Source organism: Ammospiza caudacuta, chromosome 14 (genome assembly GCF_027887145.1).
Source record: "Ammospiza caudacuta isolate bAmmCau1 chromosome 14, bAmmCau1.pri, whole genome shotgun sequence".
Lineage (NCBI taxonomy): Eukaryota > Metazoa > Chordata > Aves > Passeriformes > Passerellidae > Ammospiza > Ammospiza caudacuta.
In genome coordinates this window covers 13982718-13994491 of record NC_080606.1, presented here as the reverse complement: position 1 = coordinate 13994491, position 11774 = coordinate 13982718, and the positions used below count along the sequence as shown (strand labels likewise).

Sequence of the window (11774 nt, the reverse complement as noted above, 5' to 3'; positions counted from 1 at the left end):
TCCACTCCCTCTGATAGCAATGAATGGGAAACCCTGAAAGCAGATCACGATGTCTGAGAAGCTCCACGTCCCCTGTACATATTCCTGCCCCCTGGGCCAGCTGCAGCGTGGGTTTTACTGGTGCTAGAGAGGCTGTGTGCCCACCATGCCAAGCAGAGGAGGGGCTATAGTAAGACAAGCCAAAAAATCAGCAGTAAAACAACAGAGCAGCCATGCTGGCTCCTGAGGAGAGCCTGAGAGATGCCCTTTGGTGCCTCCCACACCAGGTGACTCCCTCAGCTCACAGGTCCGTGCTGGCCATCGGGAGGTTCCTGGCGGAGCAGCTGGCCTGGCAGGCCGGTCCCTTCCTGCACCTGGCCTGCTCCAGCCACGCCTCACGGCAGGACAGGGCCCTGGGGGGCAGCGCCTGCTCCCGGGGCTGGGGCACCCTGTGGCAGATGCAGAGCAGGGAGCGCAGCCCCGCGCGGAAGCTCTCGTTCAGCCAGCAGTAGATGAAGGGGTTGTAGCAGGTGCTGCTCATGGCGAACCAGTGCAGAGCAAAATAGAGCGAGTTCTTGGTCCTGATGCCCAGGCTGGAGATCAGCACCACGTAGCAGTTCAGGGGGAACCAGCAGACTGCAAAGACCACCACCACCAGCATCAGCATCTTGATGCTCTTCTTCTTGTTCCTGTGGTGGGTGACGTACTGCTGCGTGGTGACGTCCCCGATGGCGTTGCGCAGCCACAGCTTCTTGGCCAGGCGCAGGTAGGTGACGGTGATGATCAGCAGGGGCAGGAGGTAAAGAAGGAGGAAGGTAGACAGGTCCAGATACTTCCAGACCAGCTCTGCAGGCTCGGGGAAGTCAGGGAGGCACAGACTCCGGACGGTGGCTTCCCTTGAAAACAGGAAATACAGATATGGCGTGTGGCCATTGCTGTCCCGTGGGTGCTGCTGGCTCAGCAAACCACACTGCCCACAGCCACCTGCTCAGAGGTGTAGTGGGGACAGAGGGAGGACACAGAGCCACAGCTCTGGCATGTCTCTCTCAGGTGGAGCTGCAGCCCCTGCCCTCCATGGCAGCACCCACCCTGCTGTGTCCCCCAGCAGCCAGGACCCCTTGCCCCGGCACAGTCCCCAGCACAGGATCCCTCAGCCACAGCCACTGCAGCAGCTCCAAGCCAAAGCTGCTCTGGAGGGGAGGGAAGGGCTGGAGGCAGTGAGAAAGCCTCAAAGGCATGACAAGCCCACCTCACTTCCCTTCCCTACCCACCATTCCCTTGCATCAGCTCCTACAACCTTCCTGCTACCTCTTAAAACTGCTGTGATGATTACTCACTTGGCTCCAGTTGAACCACTGACAGTGAACTAACAAAAGAAAGTGTAACCATACACAACAGCTCATTTTAACAACCTCTCACACCTGTCCCATCCCATCCAGCCCCAGGATCTGGGTGTGTTCCCACTGCCTGGCCTGCAGTGGCTCTCATCCCTCACCCTTCACTGCACTGCATGTGTCCCCTCCACACCCTGCAGCTGGTGTAATGGAATTTATTTCCAGTGGATGTTTTCTCCTTTTCTTTCTTTTCCCCTCTCTTTTTCTTCCTCTAATTCCATTTTACTCTTCTCTCTTCATCCCTCATCCTCGGTTCTCCTCTATCCAGCACAGATTTTAGCTCCCATCAAGCTGTACTATTCACTGCAGTATTGATTAATATCTTTAATATCCTGTTTTCAACTGCTGGAGCTGCCTTTTGTGCCACAAATAGGAGACTGCTGAGAACAGGCAGCTGAAGCAGGGGATGAGGTCAGAGCAGTGACAATGGGTCCACCGAGTACGGAGGGCCTGGAGATGCCACTCGAGATGGGAACTGACGCAGAAGGGAGAATCATCTTTTCTGAACTGCAGTCTTGGCTCTTCCTCCCCTGGATCTGGGGGACCTCACCACAGGGGATGCCAAAGGGGATGTGACAGGACAGTGTTTTGGTGAATCCTGACATGACCAGGGACTCAGATGGCTGCTGTGCAGTGCAGCCAGAGATGGATGTTGCTGGAGCCCCTGTTTCCCATCCCAGAACCCTAACCACTCCCTGGTAGCCATCCCAGGAGCCCTGACCCTGCAGGAGCTATTACAAGCAATATTACAACTGTGATTTTTTTTTTCAATGGAAAGCAGGGACAGGAATAGCATGTCCTGGAAGTCCTTATATTGCTGAGCTGCCTCGTGCCAGCCCAGGGCTCGGTTTCCTCTGGCCATGCCAAGGGATGAGCAGAGACAGGTGCCCCGAAACAGATCGTAGGGTTCCTTCATTCATGAGCAATTCGTTCCCTAATCCCCAAGCACAGCTGCAGAGCAATGCAAGCACAGAGTAACCCTGCCCTGTGTTTACAGTCTGTGCAGTTATGGGTATGATATCCCCTGGCTATGTCAGCCACATCGGGCACAAGCACAGGCAGGGGAGGGCTGTGAAGCCCCCGTCCCACTTGCAGCCCCTCAGACACCAAAACAGTGACAGCCCAGGCAGGCACTCACACCCTCCTGCCTCACCAACAGGAAGGATCTGGCTGGGCTGCAGGAAATTAGATTTGTCCTCTATACAGAAGGTCAATGTCTACAATAGAAATCTCATTCCTGCTGCCTGTCAGTGTCTCCTTGCCCCACTCCCTGGGATGCTGATCTCAGCCTGAAAATACAGGTCATGGTAAGATTATCCCCTTGGCCTCAAGGCTGGCATTCCTGCGAAGGGCAGCACCAGCAGCGTGACACCTGCCACAGAAATCCCACTTGGGTACTGTTACAGACTGTTTTCTAGACAAGAGAGGTCACAGCAATGCCACAGGCTGCTGGGGACAGGAGGGACAGAACAAGTTGGGTACCACAGAGGAAAGGACTGAGAGGGAAAAGAACTCAGAGTTTGGGGTTTGTATTTCTCCCTGGCAGAGGGTGACAGCAGAGACAAGTGCCACTTCTGGGCCTTTGTGAGGAGATAAGTTTCTGCTTTTATTTTTTTTTTTTTTCTTTTTCTTTCTTTCCCTCTACATTAGAACCTTCTTTTTTTTTTTTTTTTTTTTTTTTCCTGGTATTTCAGTCCTTATGTTGATGTGAAATTTCACTTCATCTGCAGTCATTGTGTTCAGCCAAGCCAAGAGTTCCCTTTCCTGAGGAGAGGCACCATGGCACACCAGACCAGCTCAGGTTCCTGCCAAAGCACTGGTCCCTCACCTGTCCCACCCTGGTCCCCCACAGCCCTGCTTCATGTAGAATATCTGTTCTCTATGTTTTTCTGTTAGTGTAACACTGGACAGAGGAACCTCAAGCTTCAGGGAAGGCTGGTCCTGCTTTGTGAATCCACATGGATGAAATACAGGGAAGTCACAACCTGAGACTCAGTGTAGGAAATCCTGGGGAAGAGGGATGAGTAAACCAGAGTGGTCCCCTGCTCGTGCTCCCTGCAGAGCCTTGGTGATGTCAGCACAGGTATTCCCAACAGGAAGTTTATTTTCTTTCTTTTTCAAACTGCAGTTTGACTCTCTCTCCTCCCTGCCTGAGTGAGTTAGATGGGCTTGGTCTGAGGAGCTGAGCAGGCAAAAGGAGGGAAGAGGAAAGTCCCTCAGGAGAAAGTTACCTTCTCAGGACAGAGCCTCTCCTGGCCAGGCCATGGCACTGGAGGAGGTGTGTGCTGCCAACAGCTGGGCCCCAGCCAGGCTGTGCCTGGGACTGCCCCAGAGCCTCATCTGGGCATGTGGGAGGTGGTGAGAGCAAGCCCTGGCCAGCAGGCCAGGCAGAGGGCAGGCCAGGCAGCTCTTCCACAGCCCCAGCCTCTGCTGGGAGAAGGGGGATGTCACCCATACACCAACTGCCTCTCATCCCACATCGCCCTGGGACACTCAGGTGCCCTCCCTGCTGAGCAAGGCACTGCACAAGAGCTGCCAGACCTCCACACACTCCCTGGGAAGGGGAGATCACTCACCTGTAGTTATACTGGAAAAGTTTTTGATAGACAGCATGGGGCAGGGAGAAACAGGTTGCCATCAGCCAGATGACAGAGATGCTCAGAGCTCCCTTTGTCAGGGACATCCTCTGCTTCAGTGGGTTCAGGATGACCTGCAACAGAGACTCTGTCATGACTCCTCTCCCACAGGAAGCAAAAGCCCTCACAGCCCACAAGAGGAGTGGGCAGATTGTGACATAACCTAACACAGCTAATGATAGGAAAATGACAGCCATGATTAGGAAAATGTCCTGTTCATTAGAGTGACCTGGAAAATGGGAAATGTTGAACTTCTCAGTTTGCTCAGAAGAGCTTTCAAACTTTATCCTCAATCTTGTTATGTGAGAACTGTTTTCCTTAAGCTGGAGGTTACATTAGGTAAAAAAAAAAAAAAAAAAAAAAAAAAAAAAAAAAAAAAAAAAAAAAAAAGGAAGAGATCTACCCAAGTGTCTTCACTCAAGGGTATGTTTTTTTATTCTATAGGAACTACATAAGAAATGTCTCTTGTTCCAGCTGGGCCTGTGAAGCTGAGCTTTCCTCCCCTCTGCTGAGGAGAAATTCACCTTTCATGAGATTTACTTTGTTAGATCTTTAAGCTGATAAAATCTGATAGTCTGGAACTTACTATTTGCCAATAGCAAGTGAAAGGGGAGTGATTGCTGGGGACAAGCACATGGCCTGGGCTGTCCTTGCTGCCTTGCACTGGACACAGAGCCAGCGTTTGCCATGGCCAGGGAGGGACAGAAAAACTTTTCATAGCTCCAGTCTCCTCCCAGAGCCTTGGAGAAGGGGGCAGGCAGTGTCACCTGGTGCCTGTCGAGGGCGATGGCCGTCAGGGTCAGCGTGGACACGTGCAGGGAGCAGTACTGCACAAAGCGGCTGATGTGGCACATGGCCTTCCCAAAGATCCACGTGCTGTTCACAAAGCGGACCTGGGGCGAAACAACACCTCATCAGCCAGGAAATGTGCTGAAAACAAACCCATGGGGGTCTGGTTTGTTTTCCTACAAGTCCTATAGCTGGAACCCGAGCTGGCTCAGGGGTGCTGACTGGTTGGGCAGCTTCACCCGGAACTTATAGAAAGATCAGCTATGCTGGTCTCTGAAACACCTTTACAGAAGAGTTTATAGGGTCAAACCCTGCTGATTGTGAAGTGGTGATGCCACAGCCCTTCTGGCCGGTTCTACAGACACTGTGAACAGTGGTAAAATTTTTTATTACGCTAACAACTATATTTGGAAATAGTGAACCAAGGTTTGATATCAACCCCACTGTCAGATTTGGAATGCTTTCATTGAAGCCTTTATCCAGCTGGCATCTCTGAAATGCTTGACTATTTTCTTCCAGTCACCCAGTATGACTGGCATTCAGACTGTTCTGACCCACTAAGGGACTCTCTAGTGCTCTGCTGCATGAACATTAAAAACACAGGAACTTGTTCTCATTCCCCAAGAAGCTCTTGCTGGGGTTTGGTAGCACACATTGTGAGAGACTTTGGAGTTTCTAGGAGTTACAGAGTCTAACAGAGCAACAGAGAGCCCACAGGTTGCTGAACAGTGTTTTGCTTGCCTGGCAGAGTTATCAGTTAGGCTTGGTGGGGTTGGGCTCCCACCTCAGCCCTAGGAGAGAGGGCATGGAAAGCCCATGACCACCAGGCATAGCTCTGGTGGGTGGGAGGTTCCTGTCCTGCTTGAAGGGACAGCAATACCAGCTACTTACCAAGGTGAAAGGTGTGTTGAGCAGCGTGATCATGATGTCTGACACTGCCAGGTTGACGATGAAGAGGCTGGTGGCTGAGTGCATCCTCTTGTTCTTCAGCACCACGTGGCACACCAGCATGTTCCCAAAGAGAGACATGACGATAATGACCGAGTAGGCCACGATCAGCAGCGCTTTCACTGTTGGCTTCTGGGATTCTGGCTCATATTTAGCCAGCTCAGCAAATTTCTCCCACTCAACAATGCGGCTCTCTGTCCAGTTGAAGATGCTCCTGTTTGTTGCGTGGTAGATGGACATGAGTTTGGCCATGGAAGAGTAATGGTCAAACTCCTCAAGAAACCCTGTCACCTGTGACTTGGATGGCTGGAGCAGTGAGCGAGGCATGGTAGGTTGACCCCAGTTTTCCATGCTGAGGAGCAATACCAATGGTGTGTCAGAAAGGGGTTGATTTGGGACCACACACTCTCTCACACAGCAGGAAGAGCAAAAACTTCACAGGTGAGCTCTGGGCTCAGGCAGGCTGCCTGAACATCCTGTGCTGCTGTCGCAGGAACTTCTTCCCAATGCAGAAACGTCACCTTCCGCTCTAAACAAATCCAAAGACGTCTTTCCAGCAACGATGTGAATTTTGAATAGAAACCAACATTTCACTTCCAAATCAGACAGGTCTGTATGTGACACTGCATACATCACAGCATGATTACACCCCAGCCACGAGGAGAAACCAAATTCCCCTCCCTAACTCCTACCCTTACCCCCTCTCACTTACCTCGCACTGCCCGGCCGTGTTTGTTCCCGACCGTGCCCGGTCCCGAGGGGCAGCAGCGGCTCCTCCGGCTTCTGCGCTGGACACCGCGCACCGCACACCGCGCACTGCACACACCCTGCACCGCACACCCCGCACCGCACACTCTGCACTCACCGCCGCACCCCGCGCACCTTCCGCACCGCACACACACCACTCTCAACGCACTCCGCACACACCCCGCACCGCACCCCTGCACCGCACACACCCCGCGCACCTTGCACCCCCCTCTCACCGCACCCCCGCACCTTGCGCACCCCTCTCACCGCACCCCGCGCACCTTGCGCACCCCTCTCACCGCACCCCTGCACCTTGCACACCCCTCTCACCGCACCCCCGCACCTTGCGCACCCCGCGCACTCTCCGCCCCGCACCTTGCACACCCCTCTCACCGCACCCCTGCACCTTGCACACTCCTCTCACCGCACCCCCGCACCTTGCACACCCCTCTCACCGCACCCCCGCACCTTGCGCACCCCGCGCACTCTCCGCCCCGCACCGCGCCCCCCGCGCACCCCCGGCCCGCCCGCACGTGCCGCCGGCGGGGCCGGAGCCGCCGCTCGGGGCGGAGCTCGGGGGGCGGAGCTGCTCCATTCATAAATCGGCACGGGCGGGGCCCGAGAGTCGTTACCGGGGCTGAATCCGTGCCGCGGGTCCCTGCGCGCATCCGCCGGTACCGGTCCCTCGGTAGCCAGCGGGGCTGCTGCAGGCAGGGGCAGAGGGCAATGCCCACCACACGGAGCGTCCCTTTCCCTGCCTTAACGGGAAAAGGGGAAAACCACCTTCAAAAAGCTCTCCCGGCCCGAATCTTTGCGGAAAGGCTCCCGATGGAGTTTCAGAGCTTGTTTTTTGATAAGTGTTTTTCTCACGGCTGGATCACTCTTGACAGGTGCTGACACAGAAGACAGTTTAGGTTTCAAAGAGTTTAGGCAACATATTTTTAAACGAGATAGTACCATATTTCTCATTTTGCATTCCATATGTGTCATTTATTCCTTATTATATATATCTAAAGGGGTTTTTTTTCCCTGTCCATTTCCAGTCACCTGCATCATCTCCTTCCTCTGTCCATGTACATGCTGTGGCCAGGCCATGCAAGGACTAAGGCAGGGGAGTAGCTACAGGATGGGGAACACATGGGAGGGACACGGGACATGGGACACAGAGAATGTGCCTCTTGCCAGACTCCAAATCCTGCTTCTGAGTAAAAAGGTCCCATGCTGACACGAGGAGCCAAGAATTCACTTTCATGGTCAGTGTGGGGTTTAACAGCCCAGTGCAGTTCAATAAACACCTGCAGTCATCCTGTGTGTTCCAATGATAAGAACACTTACATTTTCCAAATTATCTAATTTTTCCTAATTCCAGTTAATAATGCATTTTTAAATGTTGTTTGCAAGCCTGATGTCTCTCCTGGTACCTGGCATTTGTAACCTCTATCAGGGCACATAAACCATGATGACAGGTATAATGTTAGATTTTTCCTAGTTTTGGGGGCTATTTGCCATGGAGCAAACCGGGCATCCCAGCTTGCACTGTGTCAGCCATAGGCTTTTAGAGAGACTAATGAAGATCTTCCTGGCAAATAGTAGAAAAAGAGTCCAGATGAAGAGAGGAGGAAATTATTTGTATATTTGGTGTGTATTTCTAAGGAACTGGTTCTTGGCTCAGAATTTTGTACTTATGGATCCACAGGTGTAAGAGATGCACCAGTTCCTGACTGTGCCAGAGCTCCAGCTGCCTTCAGCAGAAGCAGAATGAGCTTTGCAGTTGCTCTCTGGAGTTTCTTGCCTGAGAGCTACAGAAAAGACACACTGGATGTTTATTACCACTATAGCAAGATGATCTGGGAGGTTTCTGCTATTTTTCAGTCCCCCTGAAGCCATTCTCACTGTGGCTGTGAGATTCTTGTGCATCCAAAGAGCTGTTTCATTATCCTCCCATGCTGTTCTTGCTGGCAAACCTTGTCACTGGCTTTAGAGCTGCAAGCTCAGTAGAGGAGAGCTGTGAGTTTAGTCTAATCATATTTCCAGCAAAAACCCAGGCATGTTAGCTTTCCCCAGGTGCAAATTATCAAACTACAGTGTGTGCTAGAGCCTACTGAAACACTCAGGCCCTCACTGGCTGAGGAGTTAAGACTTGATCCCTTACAGAGCAATAATCCCAACCAGCCTCTCGTGCCTTGGACCCCTGATGGAGCTGCCAGCCCCGTGTGTTCCATGCCATCAGACAAGTCTCTGGCTGATGCTCCTCTGGTTCTTAGCTGTCAGAAAACACTTCAGGAGCAGGAATGGTTGTGTTGTGGAATAATATAGTTAGAGTTTTCTCCCTGCCCTTCTTGAGCAAAATTCCAGTTACCTGCCTGTCTCTGAGGAGACTGAATGCAGGAGGTATTAAAGGTATTCAGTGCCTTTCATTCTTGTGTCTTACACTTAAATGTCAGAAGGTCCTTTTGTTTTGTGGAGGGCTGGTTTCCCTCTGGACAGAAAATAATAAAAGTGCAGATACACAGGCACCAGAGGCTTTGGAACTGAGGAGCTGCAGAACTACTCCTTTTGTCCTCAGACACTGATGTCTGTTAGATTTTAGGGCACAGAAAGTGTAGCTGAGCCCCTGAAATATTAATTACCAAGATTTATATTGCATGTGCTACCAATGTGCACAGGTCAGGCTGAGAGCTTTGGGACCAGGCACTCCCACCTGAGCCTGGCTCTCTGAGAGCTTCTGGAACCTTCCTCCCATCCGAGCTTTCAGCAGCCTCACGGAGGCTTTCAGGCTCCTCTCACGTGGCATGAACACACCAGATTTCTAAACAATGGACATTGCACATCTAAAACAGAAACTGCAACCAAATTTTAAACTCATATTCCAACTTAAATTAAAATTCAGGAGGCAGGAACTGGGAAGTGTAAATAGTCATCCATGATAACCAAACCTCAATTCCCCCAGGGTCAGAGTGTGATCTGGCATCAATTGCCACTGACATGGGAGCAGTGCTTCATGTGCATTAGGTCAGGTCAGAGCTGCCTTTATCATGGGCTCTGACTGGCTCTGAGATTCAGCACAGGCGAGTGGGTGGAGGGGCACCTTGTACAAAATGGGCTTCAAAAGGAGAAATAAGAAAAGAGCAACAATGCCATAGCAATGGAAATCGATGTCCTGTGAACAGTTACAATTTAGAATTCATTATTCAAAATACAAATGGCAATTACATAATAGCTACTAATAGTGCAGCTTCAGGGTATTTGGAAAAGAAAAGCTTTATAATGGATTTGATAGTCCTTGAGGTTCAGCTGTAAGGTTTGGGTGACAGAACAAAAGAGAACTACAATTTTATCTATCTATTACAATCTTCCATTGTAACTGTGCCCCCTCCCCACTCTGATGGCCTTTGTCTAGTGGCCCACTGGGGCTGGATCTTCAGAGTTCTTCTGTTTTGTTTTTCTTCTCCTTGGAAAAATATCATACAGAATGACTGACAGCACACCCAGTTCCTGTCTGATTGCTGGCCCCCTGATTTTCAGTGGGATGTGAAACCCTAGCAGGCAGCAGTGACAGCCAGCTCCCACCTGTGCTCCAGCCTGGCCGTGGCTTGGCCCATCAAAGTCTGCCCTTTGCTTTGGTGCAGCCCATCTGTGTGGGAGTTAGACCCATCCATTTCATTGTCCTTTGCTGGGGTGAACTCTCTGCTTCAGAAGCCTCTGAGCCTTGAACACTCCGTACGGTGTTTTCTTTTTAGGAGGTGGTTCTCCTCCCTTTGTGTGGTAGTCAAGACAGAAAAACAAATAAACAAACAAACAAAACCCAATAAAATCCTGTTTTCCTTAACAGAAAACTCTTTGCTAATGAAAGGGTCTTGACAAAGAGTAGGAGAGGGAAGTCACTCTCTGTGTGTGGTGTGCATGGGGGCTGTTATTTAGGATATTAATTCCTTCATCCCTGCCTGCAGCTCACTCTGCAGGGGCACCAGCCAGAGCTTCTTTGAGGTACAGGAACAGTGAGCAGAGACACCCCCACACCCAGGTGGGACCGTGTGCCACCCACACTCACATCCCCACTGCACTGAGCTCACAACAACCTTTGCTGAACAGTTCAAAACTCACACATCTCTCCCAGGGTCTGAGCCCAGCCCCTGTGTGGGCACATTGCTGGTTTGAGGCCAGGGAGCTGCAGCTCTGCAAGCAGGGCTTTGTCAGAGCAGCTTCCCTTCAGAGGTGTCTGGAGTGGAGGCCAGCAGCTGTCAGACACTGCACAGACCCTGCCACAAGCTCAGGAAAGAGCTGGATATGTTTGACAAGGTGAGGAAGGCTCAGGCAGCACCCTCCCCTGTGCTGTACATCCCCTGGCTTTTAAGAAATGCCGTCCTGGAATGGCTCATTATCTCTGTCCCCTTCCAAGACCCAATTAATTTAAAGCATGATAGGTTTGCTGGGATGACTCACACACCAAAGGAAGGGAGGAATGAAGACAGGACTTTAAAGTATTGGTACAATATACAATTACTTCAAAACTCTGTCCTTTGTGCAGCTCTGACCAAAGGAAGAGATGTGACCAAGGCTGAAGTTCCTGATCCAGGAAGGGACAGTCGTGCAGAGGCTGATGGCAGCTGTAGCATCCTGCTGAGGGATTCTATGTGGGGACAAATCCAGATATGTTCTATCTGGGGACAAATCACCCACCAGGGCTCTGATTCAGGGGCCTCACCGTGTGGCAAATATCTGTGTGTCAGCTCAGAAAGCCCCTGAGCTGTGGAGCTCTGGTGACAGCTCCATGCCTCCCTCAGCTGGAAGGATCCCTCATGGATCCCAGGAAGGATCCCCCAGGATCCCTGTGTTTGCCCAGTTTCTGGGTTTGGGAGGAATGGTTCAGCCAGCAGCAGCACTGGTGACAGGTACCTTCCTGTGTCACCCCCTGGGTGCCCCTGCCAGGGGTGCAGCTCTGCCACCCAACCCAGGGCAGCCAGGACTGGGGAGCAGCTCCGCCAGAGGATGGAGGATGCTGAGGCAGAACAACCACAGGCACCAGCAGCTGATGCTGGGGGCACTGTCGGCAGGAGCCTCTGCAAAGCTGAGCTGCAGCAGCTCCCAGCAGGCTGCCAAGGTCCCTCCCTCTGGGTTTGCAAATGCGTGGAAGAAGCAGGAGCACAAACGGCCAGGAAAGGAGGGGCAGTTCTGACAGACACTTGTGCTGAAGCATTTAAAACTCAATTTTCAGCTCATTCAGTTAAAAGAGGTTGTGAAATTACAGCAATAAAAATCTGAAGAGCATAATCCAATTGGC

General features: G+C 51.8%; 1 protein-coding gene across 1 annotated transcript; it reads right to left on the bottom strand.

Moving 5' to 3' along the window:
* Positions 1 to 280: 280 nt before the first annotated feature.
* On the bottom strand, positions 281 to 6073 carry LOC131563984 (G-protein coupled receptor 83-like). The gene is made up of 4 exons (XM_058814235.1): positions 5690 to 6073; positions 4777 to 4902; positions 3950 to 4083; positions 281 to 875 (listed from the first exon to the last, which is right to left on the bottom strand). Exons 1-4 carry the CDS (start codon positions 6071 to 6073, stop codon positions 281 to 283), a joined length of 1239 nt encoding a protein of 412 aa, XP_058670218.1.
* Positions 6074 to 11774: the final 5701 nt, after the last annotated feature.

Bases quoted from the DNA above. Each gene is read 5' to 3' on its own strand.
- LOC131563984 (XM_058814235.1), bottom strand. From the start codon at position 6,073: ATGCCTCGCTCACTGCTCCAGCCATCCAAGTCACAGGTGACAGGGTTT. The intron at 4,903-5,689 runs GTAAGTAGCTGG...GTTTCGCCCCAG, and splicing joins TCAACACACCTTTCACCTTG to GTCCGCTTTGTGAACAGCAC. The intron at 4,084-4,776 runs GTGACACTGCCT...TCTCTGTTGCAG, and splicing joins TCGCCCTCGACAGGCACCAG to GTCATCCTGAACCCACTGAA.